Below are 17,572 nucleotides of genomic sequence, written 5' to 3'. Positions count from 1 at the left end.
AGAGGCCCACGCCCAAGGCTTTAGCGGTGCAATGAAGACGCAGCACTCTGTGCCACCGTGAAGGCTCACCCGTGGCTACCTCCTGCCTGCATTTCAGCGCCGCCACAGCAGAGGGCGGTACTGCAGGGGCCTGCTCAGCCTCATCACACGGCTCGGTCTCGTGTCCACTGGCTCCTGGACTAGGTTGTGACGGACCTGAGCGGGTCGGGGCCCCCAGGAGAATTTAGTGAATGGGGAGCAGTCTGATGACGTAGTAGGGACGTACGTTGGGGATGCCCAGTGACAGAGCCGTGGGCCAGCCTGCAGGAGCCCCTGTACTCTCATTCCAGGTGTAGGGCATGATCACAGGAGGCCCAAAGTCACGGTACTCTGTTGCCGCCTAGCCCCCCACCCCAGCAGCAGCCTTCCTCCCCGGGCCGAAGGGAGTAGAGCCTAGCAGGCCACGCAGTGAGCCGGGGAGGAGGGGGGCCTGAAGATGGCCGAGGGGGCGCACCGTTGAGTCGGCCGTTGGAGCGGCCCGCATTCAGGGCTGCAGGGAACTCGCAGGCGGGGTTCCTCCAGGGCAGCCGGCTCTCGTGCTGCTGCTGCTGCTGCTGCTTCCAGTCCAGGCTGCCCGCCAGACCCGCCGGCCCCGGGGCGCGGTCCAGCCCCAGCGGGTTTCTTCGCCGATACTCCCGCCACTTGAGCGCTTGCGGAGACAGGTGGTTGGCTGCACAGCCAGCCAGGAGAGCGGAGAGAGGAAGGCAGAGAGAGCAAAAGGGAGGGGACAGAGACAGCAGGTTAGAAGGGCGACAGCAGCATTTGCCTGTTTACACGGGGGTGGGGAGACGCGGAGTGTGGAGGAGAGGGCCCTGGGCACGCTCGGGGGTCAGGGGAGGGAGCCGTCAGTGCCGGAGGGGGCCTGGCGGAGGAGGCTGCAGAGGCCCCGGACAGCCACCTGGGCCCTGGGCCTGGGGGGTTCCCTGATTTGTGGCGTGAAACGGGGATCCTGTCATGATTTGCTGTGTGAAATGATGCCTTGTGTGTGCGGAACAGGGTGGAGAGATCCCCCTTCCCTCCAGGCGCTCTCTGGGCTCTCCAGGAGAGGCGCTGCACCGGAGGCAGGCCGCCCTCGAGGCGCAGGCCTCGAGGAGAGGAGCCCCCAGCCCCCCTGGACGAGGAGTCCAAGGGCGTTTACGCCCCTCCAGGGCGAGCGTGGGTGTCCACGTGGTGGAGGCCTCGCCCTTCCCACCACGCCCAGGGAAGGTGGCAAACTGGCCCTGGCAAAGGGGTGCGCGGGGCACCTGCAGGGAGGGCTGGGTCGAGCACGGCTTTTCGGCGCCATGTTCGTTTCTCCTGCCTAGGGTTTTTACGCCTTTGACAAGGCGCTTCACAAGGACGTGTGTGTGTGTGGTGTGTGGTTAAGCTGGCCCTGAAGCCACGTGCGCCCCGAAAAGCAAGCAGACCAAAAGCAGCAGCAGCAGCAGCAGGAGGGGGGCTGGGAGACCCCCACTTGGGGAAGGGGTCCCTGCCTGGCCGGAGCCCCACCGGGCCCCAGGGGAGCCTGAGGCACCAAGAGGAGCTCCTGCCTTCTCAGGCCCGTTGTGGTTGGGGCATCCAGGAGCACCCAGTGACCACGCAGAAGGAGTGGGACGGCTGTGCCTGCCCAGAGAGGGTGGGCCTCCACCCGTGGGCCTCCCCGTCTTGGGATGGTGAAAGCAGAAGGCTCCAGGCATCTGCACGACTGCTAATTTGATCGACAACGACCACTGCATGGCACAGTCTAGTTGGGTGCTGTTAAGAGTGGGATATAATCGTGAGTTTCTTTTCTTCAGGTGGGATACAGGGGCAGGCACGTGAGTGGTGAGGCCCCTGGCTCACGCGTCCCGTCTGGCACACACTCACTCCCCAGTGGCCTTGAGCAAGCCGCTCTCTCTCAGGGCTCAGCCCCAGGCCTGCAGTACAGGGACAGCAGCACCGGCCGACCTTGCCGGGACCTCCGAGGCCTGGTTTAGCCATGAGGCTGGGTGTGCAAGAAGAGCTGACCCACGAGGCATCCCATGCGCCTGGCCTGCCACTTAAACTGGGAACGCCTCACCTGCACGGGCAGCATGAACAGGGAGGGCCCAGGTGGCACTGCAGGCAGAGTGGCTACGGGCCGGTCTCCTCACGAAGCCCTGTTGCAGGAACGCTGCGCAGCACTGGCCCCTTGCACGCACAGCACCACAGGGACCCTGGCCCCTTGCACAGCACCACGGGGACTCTGGCCCCTTGCACAGCACCACGGGGACTCTGGCCCCTTGCACGCACAGCACCACGGGGACCCTGAGCCCGAGGTCAAGGGCGCAAAGCGCCCCGAACACTCTGCGGGAACGCTGCACAATCTCAGTCTCCCTCCTGACAGAGTTGGGCTGCTTCATGGTCCACCTCACTCCTTCCCCGAGGAAAATGACCCACGCAGAAAGTCCGTTAATTGCTGGAAGTATTTCAGGGTTTCGCAAAACGCCCCGTGTCTCCCTCCCTCCCTCCCTCCCCCACCCACAGAGGAAAACGAAACAGCCCCCTCACCGCCCGCAAAGCCTTTTCTCCTGGCCTGCAAAGTGGGACCCCCGGCAATCCCGCTGCCTCTCCCTTGGCTACCTACCATTGAGGGGCCGGGTGACGACGGTGCCCAAGGAGCCCACGTTGGCGGCCTCACTGCAGCCGGCCTTCCACTGGGGCTCGGCGTGGCCCCCTGCGCCGGCCACGGGCGGGGAGGAGCTGCCCTGGAGCTCGTACTCCACGAGCAGCACGCTCGGTTCTGGCGGCGTGGCCTCCTCCTCCTCCTCCTTGGACAGCAGCCTGGGGCTCCCCTTGGCCTTGCGGAGGCTGCTGCCGGCGGCGCTGGCACCGGGGGCCTGGCTGCCCGTGGCTGGGGAAGGCCTGGCGGTCGGCAGGAGGCCGGCAGAGATGGGGCAGGAGCGGCTGCGGGGGGGCTGGCTGCCTGGCGTCGGCGAGAGGCAGGAAGAGTCCACGCTCTGGAAGAAAGGCACGTTGCTCCGCACGGGAGAATAGCTACCCAGCGGGGACGGGCGGGTGGTCTCCGGGACGGGCTTCTTGGCGTAGCCGTCGGCGAGGGAGGCAGCGCCGTCCGCGGAACGCTGGCTGTGCACCAGGGCGCCCACCGCCATGGGCTGGTCGGCCGAGGTGGCGGAGGCCGAGGACTGGGAGGCGGAGGAGAGCTGCTGGCTGGCAGGCCGGTTGGCGGAGGCGGCGGCGGCAGCGGAGAGGCTGTAGAGCTGCGACAGGCTGGAGGCAAAATGGCTGTGCAGCGCCCGGGCCTTGCTGGGCTGCTTGGGGAAGTGGTGCTGGAACACGAAGGGCTGGATGGGCAGCGTGGTCGGCCGCTGGTCCTTGCTGTAGCGCACGACGCCCTTGCTGTCTGCTGCACCGCCTGCAGGGGGAGGCGGAGAGAGAGACAGAGAGTGAAGGGTGACTGAGACAGAGAGGAAGCCACACACCACACACACACACACACACATGGGGGGGGGGAGCAAAAGGCTGGGTGGCTGCTACAGGTGCAAACACCAGGGACAGGTGCAGGGTGGGGTGAAGGCCTGATGCGCAAAGCCCGGAGTTTGCCCAGACGTCCTTCCCATGCTCCACACAGTGGCATCAGTCTCAGATGCAAAGGGGAAATGGGGTCTCTGCACCCCACAGGCCACAGAAAACCTATTCACTCAAGCCTCCCTGGAGGGAAAGCGCTGCCATCCAATGCAGGGAATGGCGGGGGGGGGGGGCAGCATAAACACTGAAGCTGTTCAGTCATTGTTCTGTAGGCACCGCCCAAGCACATCCCATGGAGAGGAGACCGGCATGGCCACCCTCCCTCCCTCCTTCCCTCTCCCTTTAGAAAGGATGGCGCTGTTCCACCTCTACAGGTCAGGATGATTCAGCCCAACTCTCAGAATCCCCATCAAGCTGCCTCTGATACAGCCCATCTGCAGGCAAGGCACCTGGTACAGCACTCCAAATAAAACGACTGACCACTACTAGCACATCCAATTAATATTTTTCAATATAGATGTAAAGTTTTAAACACTCTAAAAAGTTAGAAAATAAATTTAAAAATGTTATCGCTTTAAAAAAAATTAAACATATACATTGTCTTAATTTTGCAAGGTTAATGATAGCTAGAAAATGGAAGGTTCAAGGGGATTATTATATAGAAGATTGGTATAAATAAATATGGGATATCGCTGTTAATGATAAACTAACATGTAATATTAGAGTAAGAAGAGGAGTAACAAAAAATAATGATTTTGAAGAGATATGGAAACCGTTTCTAGAATTTGTTTTATTAAAGGGCAGAGGAAAAACACCTCCAGAGGATTCAATGCATTTTTGCAAAGTAGAATAAGATCCCTGGGGATGCGGTGCACTTATTAATGTTAATGGGTAATAATAAGTATAATGTGTAGTTAAATATTGAAGATGGGCGTTATTGTTATGTATGTGTATTGTTCATATATGTGTAGTTAAATAAAAAATAAAAAAAGAATTTTGTAAATTGCGTAGAGAGCTTCGGCTTTGGGTAGTATAGAAATGCAATAAATAGATAGATAGATAGATAGATAGATAGATAGATAGATAGATAGATAGGTTTTAAAATCCAGTGCCTGTGATGCTGGAGGTAACATAGCCATCAGGGCTAGTAGCCACCGATAGCCTTCTCTTTCTCCAGCAATTTATCCAACCCAATTTTGAAGCCATCCAAAGTGGTGGCCATCACCACCATAGTTAAGCTATGTGTGGTGTGAAGAAGTCCTTCCTTTTATCTGCCCTGAATCTCTCACCAAAGGGAGAGGGAGAAAAATGCCTCCCTGTCCACGTTCTCCACACCAGGTGTCATTTTGTCCACCTCCACCATGTCTCCCCTCAGCCTCCTTTTTTCCAAGCTAAACAATCCCAGCTGTGTAATCTTCCCTCATAGGGGAGATGCTCCAGACCCTTCATCCTTTGAGTTGTCCTTTTCTGCACTGTCTCCAGCTCTATCATATCCTTTTTTCAGTGTGGCGACCAGAACTGTACACAGTATTCTAAGTGTGGTCGCACGATAGATTTGCATAAAATAGATAGGTGTTTCATGAAAAACACCATGCCGAGTGTTTCATGAAAAAGCACAACGCGGGAAACGGCTCTCAGGCATCCCAGGCTCCAGCAGAGATCCCTTAGCAAAGCAGCCTCCAGGAGCTTGGAGGGGATTGACCTGGGCGAACCAGGAGTCTTTCCTGGATCATAGAATAGTAGAGTCAGAAGGGGCCACTAAGGCCATTGAGTCCAACCCCCTGCTCAATGCAGGAATCCACCCTAAAGCATCCCTGACAGAGGGCTGTCCAGCTGCCTCTTGAAGGCCTCTAGGGTGGGAGAGCCCACAACCTCCCTAGGTCATGGGTTCCATTGTCGTACTGCTCTAACAGTCAGGAAGCTTTTCCTGATGTCCAGCCAGAACCTGGCTTCCTTTAACTTGAGCCCATTATTCCATGTCCTGCACTCTGGGAGGATCGAGAAGAGATCATGGCCCTCCTCTGTGTGACAACCTTTCAAGTCTTTGAAGAGTGCTCACACAGAGGAGGGCCAGGATCTCTTCTTGATCTCTCTGAGTGCAGGAGATAGAATAATGGGCTCAAGTTGCAGGAAGCCTGGGGGGAATCCGCACGTCGTTCTCAGGGCGCTTCCATCCGCCCCCAGTGCACCCCGAAAACGATCGTGTAACTCGCCTGTAAAAGAGCCGAGGAAGAAGCGTCCTTGCCGGCGCCGCTGCCGGCGCCGCCGCCACCCAACTCCCTCCTCGCCAGCCGGCTCGGAGAGCTCAGCAGAAGAAGGCGGGGTGGAGAGCAGAAGAAGCTCTCCACCCCGCCTTCTTCCCCCGAGCTCTCCGTCCCAGCCGGCGAGGAGGGAGTTGGTTGGCGCCGGCAGCGCCGGCAAGGACGCTTCTTCCTCGGCTCTTTTACAGGCGAGTTACACGATCGTTTTCGGGGTGCACTGGGGGCGGATGGAAGCGCCCTGAGAACAACGTGCAGATTCCCCCCAGATGCCCAGATTCCGGCTGGGCATCAGGAAAAACTTCCCGACTGTTAGAGCAGTACGACAAAGGGGGTGTTTAGCAGAAATATGTACAATGCTTGGGGAATGGGAACCGGACTGCTTTGCCCTCAGTGTCTGTGACTGGAGGGAATGGAACCACTGGGCTCCGAAGCCTGCAGTGGCCAAATACAAGCAAGCCCACCCAACACTGTGGGTTGCGCTTTGGGCTCAGAATGACGACGGGGAGATGTCCTAGCCCAGCCCACCCTGCCCCCAGCCTTGGTTGCTGTGGCTCACCAGGAGGCGAAGGAGCTTGGCACAACATGGGGTATGCATGACGGAAGGGCACCCTGCATGAAACCCGCATCCGGCCTTTCTCCAAACGTTTGTGCCCCTGGGACCCGTGGGGACTAAAAGGGCAGAGGCTGATGAGAGCTGCAGAGGAAAGCCAAGAGCAGAGCAGCTGCAGCAGCCTCCTTGCCAGGGCAGAGCTCCTCCCAGCCGCCCGTATCCTGGAGGAGGAGGTGCATCAGCATCCCAGAGAAAGGCTGGTTCTACCGTGAGGGCTCCCCTGAAGCCCACATCCTCTTCTCCGCACTCTGGGGTCTCCCAGGGCTCCCCGTGAAGAAAAACCGGGCGGCTCTTAACAGATTTTCTGGGGAAAGAGAAAAGGCAGGAGGGAGGGAGTGTTGCAAACCGAAGCCAACGTTGCCTGGGCTGCCCCCCCCCCAATTCCACAAAGGAGGTCCGGTCAAGGGGGCTGGACTCGATGGCCTTATAGGCCCCTTCCAGCTCTACTATTCTATGATTCTATAAGGCCAGGCCTGGAGGCCCCCTTCGCTCTTCACTTGTAAGCAGCCCTCATCCTCCTGGTTTCCCGCAACCCTTTGGGGCATCCACAGGCCCTGGAGCTGGACATGCACATGGCGCGCGCTCTAAGCCCTCCATCTTCTCTCCTGCCCTCCTCCAAAACTGCCCATTTTTCTTTTCCATGAGTTACACGCAAGCCGTCTCTCTCCTTCACAGACGTTGACCTCATATTACCATGGAGGCACCTTCCACCGGTCCAGCCACCAGCACCGCCAGCACCTCGTGCCCCATCAGGGGCTTCTGCTGGCCCCAAACCTTCTGCCCCCCTGTTCTGCCACCCCAAGGGCAAGAGACCCCTCTGGGCAGGGCACGGCCGTAGCTGCTGCTGCTGCTCGCCTGAGTGCAGCACGACATGTTGAGCGCGGCGCTGCACGGGGCCAGGAGCTGGAGCGCCCCCCCTCCCCTGCACACGGCTCAGCCAGATGCAAAACCCGGGGCGGGGGTGGGTGGCATTGCTCCCACTGGAGTCTCACCAGTGCCAAGTGGAGGGAGGCTTGCGCAATGTTTCTATGAATGACCATCAAAAGGGCGTCTGTCTCGGTGGCAATAATAAATAGTGGCTCGTTGCTGGCTTTCATTCAGCCGCAGAGGAGGCGCTGATATTGCCTCCCACCCCTCCCCTCTGCAGCATTTGGCCCCTGGGCGTCTCAGCGTATTTCGTGGCAAACATCTGCACCCCGGCACCTCTTCACACCTTCCATGTTTGAGCCTCAATGTCCCCCTCCAGTTCCTCAAGAGATTCCTGCACATTTCCGTTTGGGAATTTCCTCTCCCTCAAAATTGAGGGCTAAACATTTCCACGGTCACCTCTGCATCCTTACACGCACGCACACACTAACCTTGCTGGAATGCAAAAAGTAGTTTGCATTCTTTGATGTTCAGAACAAGCTGGGACTGTGCATTGTCCCCCCCCTCAACCAAAAAAAAAAAAAAAGCACAGTGAAACAAAACCCCAAAGAAACGAGACGTCTGTTGGTCCAGACCCACCTTTACTAAAACTGCCCTTTAAAGTTTCAATACTGCAGAAAGAGGACACAAAGGGTAGAAGGTGGGGGGGGACATACGGGTGTGCGGAGGGGAGGGGGCTGCCCAAACGAGCTGCAACTGCCCTTTGCACAAAGGAGGAAGCGCTGTTGACCATGTTAAAACAAACCCCTCACACACACACACACACACACACACACACACACACACACCACCAGCCAAAAACAGCCGGTGTGGCTCTGTGGCTGCTGAATCAGGAACCCCCTGATCTCACCCTCTGCCACGAAACTCACTGAGGCAGCCCCTGAACTGGGACACGTTTTCTCCTCCTGAAATCGCCCCTCCATCACCTCGGGTGACTCATAGTGCTATCGATCAACAGGCCCCGAGCAGCTCTGTATTCATATAATCATAGACTAGCAGAGTTGGAAGGGGCCTACGAGGCCATGGAGTCCAACCCCCTGCTCAATGCAGGGATCCACCCTAAAGCATCCCTGACAGAGGCTTGTCCAGCTGCCTCTTGAAGGCCTCTGATTATTTTATATTGTATTATTACAAATACATTTTTGTGTAAACTGCTTGGAGTTTATATTACATTAAATAAATACTCCATGTTTCTTCCCTCCATAACACATTTTTCCAGAAGAAAAGAGGCGGAAGAAGCAGTGAGCGAAAACCCATCGTCTGCCCCCTCCCCACCTGCAAATTCCGTGAATGAGGCAGGACCATTGCACCGGAAAGGCCTCGTGTGAAGGCACCACCTGTGATTTCGGATGGGGGGCAATACAAGGGTCAGGAGCACAGCTAACTGGGAAGGAGGGAACGGCAGAGCCTTTGCAGTCCATGCAGGTAGAAAGCGCAGCCCAAAGGGCGCCGGTGGGGGGGGGACCCCGCCCCTCTGCAGAGGAAATGCTTGTCAGCTGGAGCTCTGTGACTCAGCCAAATTCTGCAAATTTGCGGTGAGCAGAATCAACGAGGGGGATGAAGTTGCTGGATCATTTGATGCAATCCATCCTGTTCCCTTCAGCCTCTGGAGATGGGAGCTCACAGCTTCTCAGAGCCCAGAGGACCCACGCTGGGCTGGGCGCCTGCCAAATAATGTCAGAGCAAGGTGGGAAGAGCAGAAAGACTCCTCGGAAGGCGTTGGGTTGTGGGAGGGGAGTCGCAGGTGAGGCGAGGCAAGCAAAGGACTAGGAAGAGCGGAGAGGTGTGTCCCCCACACACCCCTCAATTCACGGCCTCCCCCTGCCCCCAGGCCCTCCCCCCATGTTACAGGGCCTATGCAGAGTACAACCACTGCGCTGGCCCTGGCTGGAGGCTGCCCAACAGGACCCCACACCCCTGGACAGGGGGGTGCCGGTCCTGAAGCCGCCCCACTAGTGCCCGAACTGGAATCAGCTGGACCTGTTCGTACTCGGCTCACACAGCGGCAGAAGGGCCCCCCCACAGCACGCAACCCTAACCACCCCCTCCAAAAAAACACATTTTTCTGGTGATCTCACGGCTAGAGACGCAGATCCTGTGGTTGGCTCACACCGGGCTATGAAGATGAGTGCCTGGCCCGGCCGGGGCTGCCTGGGATGGGAGAGCCCAGCCCCAGAGGGGGGTCACATGCGAGGCAGCCGCCTCCGCTCCCGGTGCACAAAACAGGCTTCTCCCCTTTCAGCCCCCCCCCCGCCCCTGGAGCCCTGGCCAGGCCGGCCGGTCCAGCTCCAGAGGAGGGGAGGCGGCTCCCTGAATGCACCAGCCGGCCTCTGGCTGCAGACGGACGCCTCTGGAAGACAGGCAAAGTCTGCCGCCTCCCAAAGAAGCCGTCTCCCATGCAGGAAATCTGGGGATGCCTCCCTGGGTAGGGGCAGCAAGTCCCAGTTCTACTGGGCAGCTTTTAAAGCTCAGCTAAAAACTTTTCTTTTTCCTAAAGCTTTTAAAACTTGATTTTGTTCTCACTTTTATACTGTTAGTTTTACTCTACCCTGTGCCTGTTTGGTGCATTCTCTTCCCCTCCTTATTGTTTTATTATGATTTTATTAGAACGTAAGCCTATGCGGCAGGGTTTTGCTATTTTATTTTACTCTGTACAGCACCAGGTACATGGATGGTGCTATATAAATAAATAAATAAATAAATAAATAAATAAATAATAATACTGGCAGACCATGGAAAGTGGGCAGCGGAGAAAAGAAACGCACCCCCAGTGCCCCAAGCCCACGGCAGGGCAGGACAGGGCAGGGCAGGGCAGGGCAGGCCCTTCTTCTGGCCGGCCGTGCGCAGCAGAAACTGCCCTGGAACACAGGAGCAGAAAAGACGAGGGAAGAAACGGGCCCGGGCGGGGTGCGGGGGGTCCCTCCGTGGCTCTGTGGCCCAGGGTGGGGTGGGGCCAAAGCTGGGGTTCCAGCTGCCTCATCTGGAAGCGCTGAGGTACATAACTCCCCCCTCCCCACTCCCCCCCTACACACACAGATGCCAGGTGGATTCGGGAGGCCCAGGTCTGCGCAGGCCCCTAAGAACAGATCGGGGGTGGGGGTGGGGGGTGAGTTGAGCGGAGCAGCCAGGCACTTGCACCGTGCTTTGACACATGCTGGGTAGCCTTTGGGATTGGGGCCCATCTTGGTAGAAACCGTGCAGAGTTCTCTTCCTCTCTGGAACCCAACAAGCTTTCTCTAAATTTAGAGCCGCCGCCGCCGCCGCCGCCTTTGGAAGATCCGCCAACGCAGAGCAATGAGCTGCTCTCCCGTGGGGGGAGGGGAGGGAAAAGGCCAAGCCCCGGAGCGGTGCCCTTTCGTGGGCCTCAGCCGCCCTTTGGGGAGTTTTATTTACTTGTTTGTTTCCTGCCCTCCTCTCCTCCGCAGCTGTTGGGCCGCAACCCCGTGGCCCAGACCCAGCTGAGGCATCCACGATGTTGCGCAAGCCAGCCCAGCGAGGGAGGGAGGGGGCGCAAGCCAGGAAAAGAGCTTCCTTGCAAACCTTCCCAGGACGTTTTCTGAGCACAGAGGCTCTGTGCGTGTGTGCGCGTGCAGGCGGAGAGAGCGCCAAGCCCTGCTGAAGGCTTCCTGCTCTCTTGGGCGCTGACCGCCTGGCACAGAGGAGGCCCAAACGGCGGCCACCACGCTCACAACCCAGCAGGAGCCAAAGAGGTGAGGGAGCCAAGCCTTCCCAGGCCAAAGCACAGCATCAAATTGCCCGAGCCCACGTGCTTGAGAAGAAAACGAAACAAGATCCTCCCAGAGGGCAGGACACGGAATAACGGGCTCAAGTGAAAGGAAGCCAGATTCCGGCTGGACATCAGGAAAAACTTCCTGACTGTTAGAGCAGTACGACAATGGAACCAGTGCCCTAGGGAGGTGGTGGGCTCTCCCACACTCGAGGCCTTCAAGAGGCAGCTGGACAACCATCTGTCAGGGATGCTTTAGGGTGGATTCCTGCATTGAGCAGGGGGTTGGACTCGGTGGCCTTGGAGGCCCCTTCCAACTCTGCTATTCTATGATTCTATGATTTTATGATTGAGACAGCCCCATGGTTGTCATGGAGGCCATGAAGTCCTGAGCTGGTCCTGTTAAGGCAGCCTCAGTGTGAATGTTGAAATCTCCAAGGACCAAGGACACCCTAGGATTTTCCAACATCATATCCGAGACCACCTCAGCCAGTCTGTCTCTTAGGCCCAGCACAAGGTACAGACCCTCACTGCCTATCCCAGGGCGGAGGGGTTTCCTGGCGAGCAAGATTGAACTTTTATGGATCACGGCAACTCCCTCCCCCCCCCCACATGTCAGGGATGCTTTAGGGTGGATTCCTGCATTGAGCAGGGGGTTGGACTGGATGGCCTTGTAGGCCCCTTCCAGCTCTGCTATTCTATGGTTCTATGATTGTGGTCACTTCCCTTGTACTTCTCCTAGATGTCTTTGGGCATCTGGGCCTGTTGCTCCTGCAACCGCAGAGGTGAGCCTGATGCCTCCCCAGAGAGCCCTCCCCACGCGATGATTCTGACCCCCACATTCAAAAGATGCCGCCCTTGTCCTCTGAATCCGTCAGCCTGCAGTAAGCCCCCTCCCCCTCCCCAACCCCCCAAACACCCCCCCACTGCTTCCAGGCCTCATCACAGCTGCTTCCCCGAGCCATCTCTGCCTAACGGCTCCACACAGGGAGTGTGAGGCGGGGGGGGGGCACAGTTTCTCACACGGACCCACCCTGCTTTGTGCCAAGCCGCCTGGCCAGCGCAGCCCATTCCTGAGGGGTGCCAGCGTTGGCACACTGATTCTCCCGAGAGCCGGGCTGACCCACGTGGGGAACAGTGCTCACGAGCCTTGCTGACGCACTGCTGAACCCCACGGAGAAGGGCTTTTCAGCAGCCGCCACCCTGCTGCCTCGTCCAGGACGTCTCCCTAAGAGGGGCTTCGGTTCAAACCGAAGCACCCGCTCCGCTAGGAAATGCCCACCGTCAGCCACTCCCCAAACCCAGCCTGCTTGGAGCCTCCTCTCCATTTGCAAAGAGGAGCAAGTCCTGGCTGCCAGAGCCTGGGGTGCCCCAGTTCCCTGCCACCATGGCGCTTGGCCTAGCAACCGAGGCCAGAGCTCTCCTTGCCCCACCCGGCGCTTAGCAAACCCCACTCCGGCATTCCGGGTCTTGGACAAACAGACACCAGCCAGCCAGCCAGCCCATCTCCGCTCCTTGGGGGCGGGGGGCCTCTGCTGCTCCCCTCTGCCAGCTACGAGGGAGAAGCCCAGATGCAAGGCAATTCCGGACCCGGAGGAGGCTTACCATCAGCACGGGCTCGAATGTCCTTCTGGCCATGGCTGCTGGCAGCGTTGGCCCCCGCTTCCGTCAACTCAGAGAAGAAGGGTTGCGCGGCAGCCGTCTCTGGCCCACAGGCAGGCCTCTCCCTGGCGCCCGCGTCCTTGCGGCAGGCGCTAAGTCCCCACTCGGCCCGGTGGTAGCTCTCACAGCTGCGGTTGAGGGAGTGTCGCAGGGGCATGGGCGGGAGGCTCTGGCTGTACGGCCCCCGGTCTTCGCGGAAGACGGAGCCGTCCTGCTGGTACTCCGGGATAGGGGAGAACTCCAGGGACGAGTCCCGGCTGGTCCGAAGCGGCGGGGAGGAGCCGTTCTTCTTCCGGCCTTTGGCCAGCTCTGCGAAGGACGTGACCCGCTTGGGCGGGGAGCTCTGGATGAGCTCGGGGTGACTCAGCTTGACCGGGCAGCTCATCATGCGTTCCAGCGCGCCCAGGCGGCCGGTGGGACTGTGGTCCAGGCTGCGGTCGTAGCTGCGGGAGCGCGGCCTGCCCCCGGCCAGGGTGGGAGGCGAGATGTTGACGTAGACCTGGCCTTCGATGGCGTTCCTCTCGGCCTCCCCCGGCCGCGACTCCTCCCTGGAGCAGTCCGCCTCGCTCTCCGGCTGCTGGGCCTCCGGCCTCTGGAACAGGTAGTACTCCGTGGGCTGGACGGGGCTGCCTTTGGTGTGCTCCTCGGAGCAGCTGGTGATGGAAGAGCCAGCCGGGCTGGGAGAAGACTGGGAAGACAAGTCGCACGTGACCAGTTTGTAGTAGTTCTGAGTGGCCACCACGAGCCGCGCCTGGCTTTGGAAGCAGGCGGTGAGGTCGGAGCCCTCCGAGGCGCATGGGTCGCAGAGCGGCGGGTACGAGTTGCAGTTGGCGTCCAAGACGGGGGAGGGCGGGTGGAGGCAGCCGCAGGCTTTCCCGGAGCCCTCCGGCAGGTGCGACTTGCAGGGCATCTCGGACTCCCTCGGCGACGAGTGCAAGTCGAGGTAAAAGGCCCCCGTGTCCGAGTGGCTGCCGGAGGAGGAGTCGCAGGACAGGTTGCCCGAGTTCAGGTTGGGGTGCGGGTGGCCGTTCATCTTGTTGTAGAGGGCGCTGAAGTTCACCAGGACCCCATCGGAGCTGTTGCAGGAGGAGTCGCTGATGTAGCCCATCTGCTGGTCCAGAGGCTCCGACTGGCTCGAGAGGCTGTAGCAGCGGCAGCGCTGCAGCTCCGAGCTGGAGCAGCTGCAGGTCCGGCTGCGGGGGCCCTCCGGGTTGTGGACGAGGTCGTCGGCGTCGCTGGCCCACTCCTGCTCAAAGGAGAGGCTGGCCGGGTCCCCGCGGTGGCAGCTGTACTCGTCCAGCTCCATGCATTCCGGCGCCAGGCGGCTCCTCTTCCGCACGTCGTCCTCGGCCAGCTCGTCTTCTTGGCCCTCCACCACGTCCAAGCGGCTGCTGGCGCTCCATGGCTTCACCACCGAGTGGGTGTCGTGCAGGCGGAAAGGGGGCAGGGTCAACTCGCGCAGCTGGAAGGCCGGCTTGCCATTGTGCAGGCGGAAGGAGGCCTGGGCCAGGTCCTCGGCGCAGAGGTCCTGGGCCTCGCCGTCGCTCTGCAGGAATGGATTCTGCCGCTTGTTGGCTCCGGGGGCAGCCGGGTCGCGAGGCTTGCCCTCTTTGTGCTCTGGCGTCTCCACCGGGGCCAGGTCCACGTTCGGAGCCTGAAGCAAGCTGCTGTAGAGCAACGAGTCCGTCTGCAAGAGGTCCCGCTCAGGGAGGGAGCCGGTCCGCGCGAGCCCCACGTCGGATGGGCAGAAAGGGTTGGTCCTCTTGCTGGTGCCACAGCACTGCCTGTCCGGGACCTGGCAATGCACCAAGGGAATGTGATGGACAATCAGCGTTTCTCCGGTCAGCTTTGGGGGGCTAGCCATCATCATCAGTGCTCTCCAGGCCCCCTGCGGGGTGGAAGCCACCCATGGAAGGCCCCTGGTCAGCAGCAGAGGCCACGGGAATGCATCTCATCAAGGCGTTCAGAGACCTGCAGAGACAAGAAGCAACACAAGGAGTCACCAGCCTGGAAAGGTGCCAGTGGCAAAAAGACTGAGCAGCCACCCCCACCCCCAAAGAACTCCTGGCAATTCTGGGCATTCAGCAATTGACAGAGAAATCTCACCACAAGGTGAGAAATCCATGCAATGCTTATGCAGTGATTTATTCTCAGAGCTGTGCTTACAAAGCACTTACAGCCCACCGCAGATCTGCCTGAATTGCCATTTTCCTCTATTTAAGAACATAAGAACATCAGAAGAGCCCTGAGGCTGGATCAGACCAAGGGTCCACCTAGCCCAGCACTCTGTTCACACAGTGGCCAACCAGCCGTCGGACAGGGATGAAAAAGCAGGACATGGTGCAGCAGCACCCTCCCACCCAAGTTCCCCAGCAACTGGTGGAACTGGTCCCTATGAAGAGAGACTGAAAGAACTGGGCCTGTTTAGCTTGGAGAAGAGAAGATGGAGGGGAGACATGAGAGCACTCTTAAAATACTTAAAAGGTTGTCACACAGAGGAGGGCCAGGATCTCTTCTCGATGCTCCCAGAGTGCAGGACACAGAATAACGGGCTCAAGTTAAAGGAAGCCAGATTCCAGCTGGACATCAGGAAAAATTTCCTGACTGTTAGAGCAGTATGACAGTGGAACCAGTTACTTGGGGAGGTGGTGGGCTCTCCCACACTAGAGGCCTTCAAGAGGCAGCTGGACAACCCTCTGTCAGGGATGCTTTAGGGTGGATTCCTGCATTGAGCAGGGGGTTGGACTTGATGGCCTTGTAGGACCCTTCCAACTCTGCTATTCTATGATTCTATGGTGCACACAGGCTTACTGCCTCGGATACTGGAGGGAGCACACCACCCTTGCAAGAGAAAGCAACTGAAGAAGGACTACAAGGACCTCTCAAGTCACGGTGAGGCTTCTGTATAGAATTGCCAGTTGGTGGAGTACCAGAGTATGTGGGTGGGTGGGGAGCTGTTTTGCTCACGTCCTGCTTGTGGGCTTCCCATTGGGGTATCTGGATGACCACGGTGGGAATAGACAGCTGAGCCATCTGGGCCTCTGGTCTGAACCAGCAGAACTCTTCTTATGCTCCCTGTAGATTTATGTCCAGGATCAACCTGAAAGGCGGAAGATTGAGACCCTTGTCTGGAGGGAGGAGAAGGTCGGGGGGGGGGGGCGGTGAGTGTTGCGAGCCATTTGTAACTCTACGCCTTTGGGTTTAGCACACGTTAAGCTGGCCATTGCCATGAGCCCGGGGGAATCCAGCCCGACCCAATCTCCACAACAGCCACGTGTCTGTGGTTGGGGGAGGGCAGGGCACGCGTGAGCACCACTTTCCTACCACCAAGTCAGCAGGCCAACCGAGGGAAGTGTTGGGCCATTGCAATTCATGGAATACCCACAGGAGGGAGCAAACATCTCACCTACTGGTTCCCCTGGACTAAACTGGAGTAAACTGTGTGGCCAGAGGCTGGTGGGTGGATAGAAGAACCTGCCCTTGGAAGGAGGGTTGGACAAGACGGCCTATAAACTACACATTGTACTTGTGGGATTCATTGCCACAAGAAGTTGAGATCACCACTAGCTTGGAGGACTTTAAAAAGAGATCAGACCAATTTATGGAGGCTAGTTGATCAATGGTAATTAGCCATGGTAGCTAAATGGAACCTCCAGCTTCAGAGGCAGCCTACCTTAGAATGCCAGCTGCTTGGCAGCTGACAGTGGAGAGAAGCCATGGCCTTCATGCCCTGGTTTTGGGCTTCATATCAGTATCTGGCTGGCCACAGTTGAAAGCAGGATGCTAGGCTACAGAGATGGTGGATTAGAAAGCCAGGTCCTCTTATGCACACAGGGGGCAACAGAGCACACACCATTGCATGCTTTCACAGAGCTCTAAGGGTGAAAGAGGCCAACCCCCTCGGGCAGGGATGGGGGATCTTTTTCATGTCAACAGCCACATTCCCAGGGGCAGTCTGTCAGGGGCTGCACTGGACAAAGCTACCACCCCCTTCTCAACGCGCCCCCCCCCGTCCACTCTGAGAAGGGTCAGATTGCTCTTGTCAGAGTACTAAACTGACCTCCCCCAGCCAGCCAGCCAGCCTGCCAGCCAGCCCCCCACCTGCCTCTTCACCCATTCCAGCTCCCGGCCCCTGCTTCCCCCCAGCCTGCTGCTCTCCTTGTCTTCATCTGGGCTCTCTTCCCCTGCATGCAGCCTTTGGGCGGCCAGTTGCCCGTTCCTGCCCTAAGGTGAGGCTGCACCCACACTGCGCGAAGTAGGAGGCTGCAACCATCCCCAAAGGGGCTGCATTTTGTACGGCAGAACAGATCCTCCGTCTCCTCTGCTAGAATTTCTGAGCCTTTTCATTCCGAAGAATCAGAACAGTAGAGTTGGAAGGGGCCTATAAGGCCATCAAGTCCAACCCCCTGCTCATTGCAGGAATACAATGCAGGAGGCCTTGTTACAAAGCAGCCCAAATGCCGCTCTTTGGGGAAGAGGGGGCCGGCCGGTCTCTGAAAAGGGACGAGGCCTTGCGTTTCCCTATTTCTATTTATTTATGCTTCTATTTCATTTCTATACTGCCCCATAGCCGAAGCGTGTCCCATGTGGCGTGGCCGACTTCTGGCGATACAACTTTCTGGCTAGCCATGGTGATCTGATGGCCTTCATTCCTGGGCGTGGACACCTGCAAATTTCAGAACCTGCCTCAGAGTGACAACCACAGAAGCCCTCACAGTGAAAGAATTTGTTCTGATTTCTAACCTTCTTTATTAAGCCAAATTGAAAGAGAAATTAAGAATTCAACACCTTTTAAAGCTGATGAGATGCTGAAAGCCAATATTGTGCAAACAGGCTTGCCTCCATGGCTCCTTTATCACC

General features: G+C 58.4%; 1 protein-coding gene across 1 annotated transcript in view; it reads right to left on the bottom strand.

Annotated features, from left to right (window-relative positions):
- The window catches only part of RUSC2 (RUN and SH3 domain containing 2), a 55,533-nt gene that overhangs the window by 13,032 nt on the left and 24,929 nt on the right, over window positions 1–17,572 (bottom strand). Inside the window, 3 exon segments of the mRNA XM_063128359.1 lie at window positions 494–709; window positions 2,624–3,412; window positions 12,656–14,683. Coding sequence (XP_062984429.1) covers window positions 494–709; window positions 2,624–3,412; window positions 12,656–14,582 — 2,932 coding nt within the window. The 5' untranslated portion in view covers window positions 14,583–14,683.

This window comes from Elgaria multicarinata, chromosome 6, assembly GCF_023053635.1.
Source record: "Elgaria multicarinata webbii isolate HBS135686 ecotype San Diego chromosome 6, rElgMul1.1.pri, whole genome shotgun sequence".
NCBI classification, from domain to species: domain Eukaryota; kingdom Metazoa; phylum Chordata; class Lepidosauria; order Squamata; family Anguidae; genus Elgaria; species Elgaria multicarinata.
This window is presented reverse-complemented; position numbering and strand designations above follow the sequence as displayed.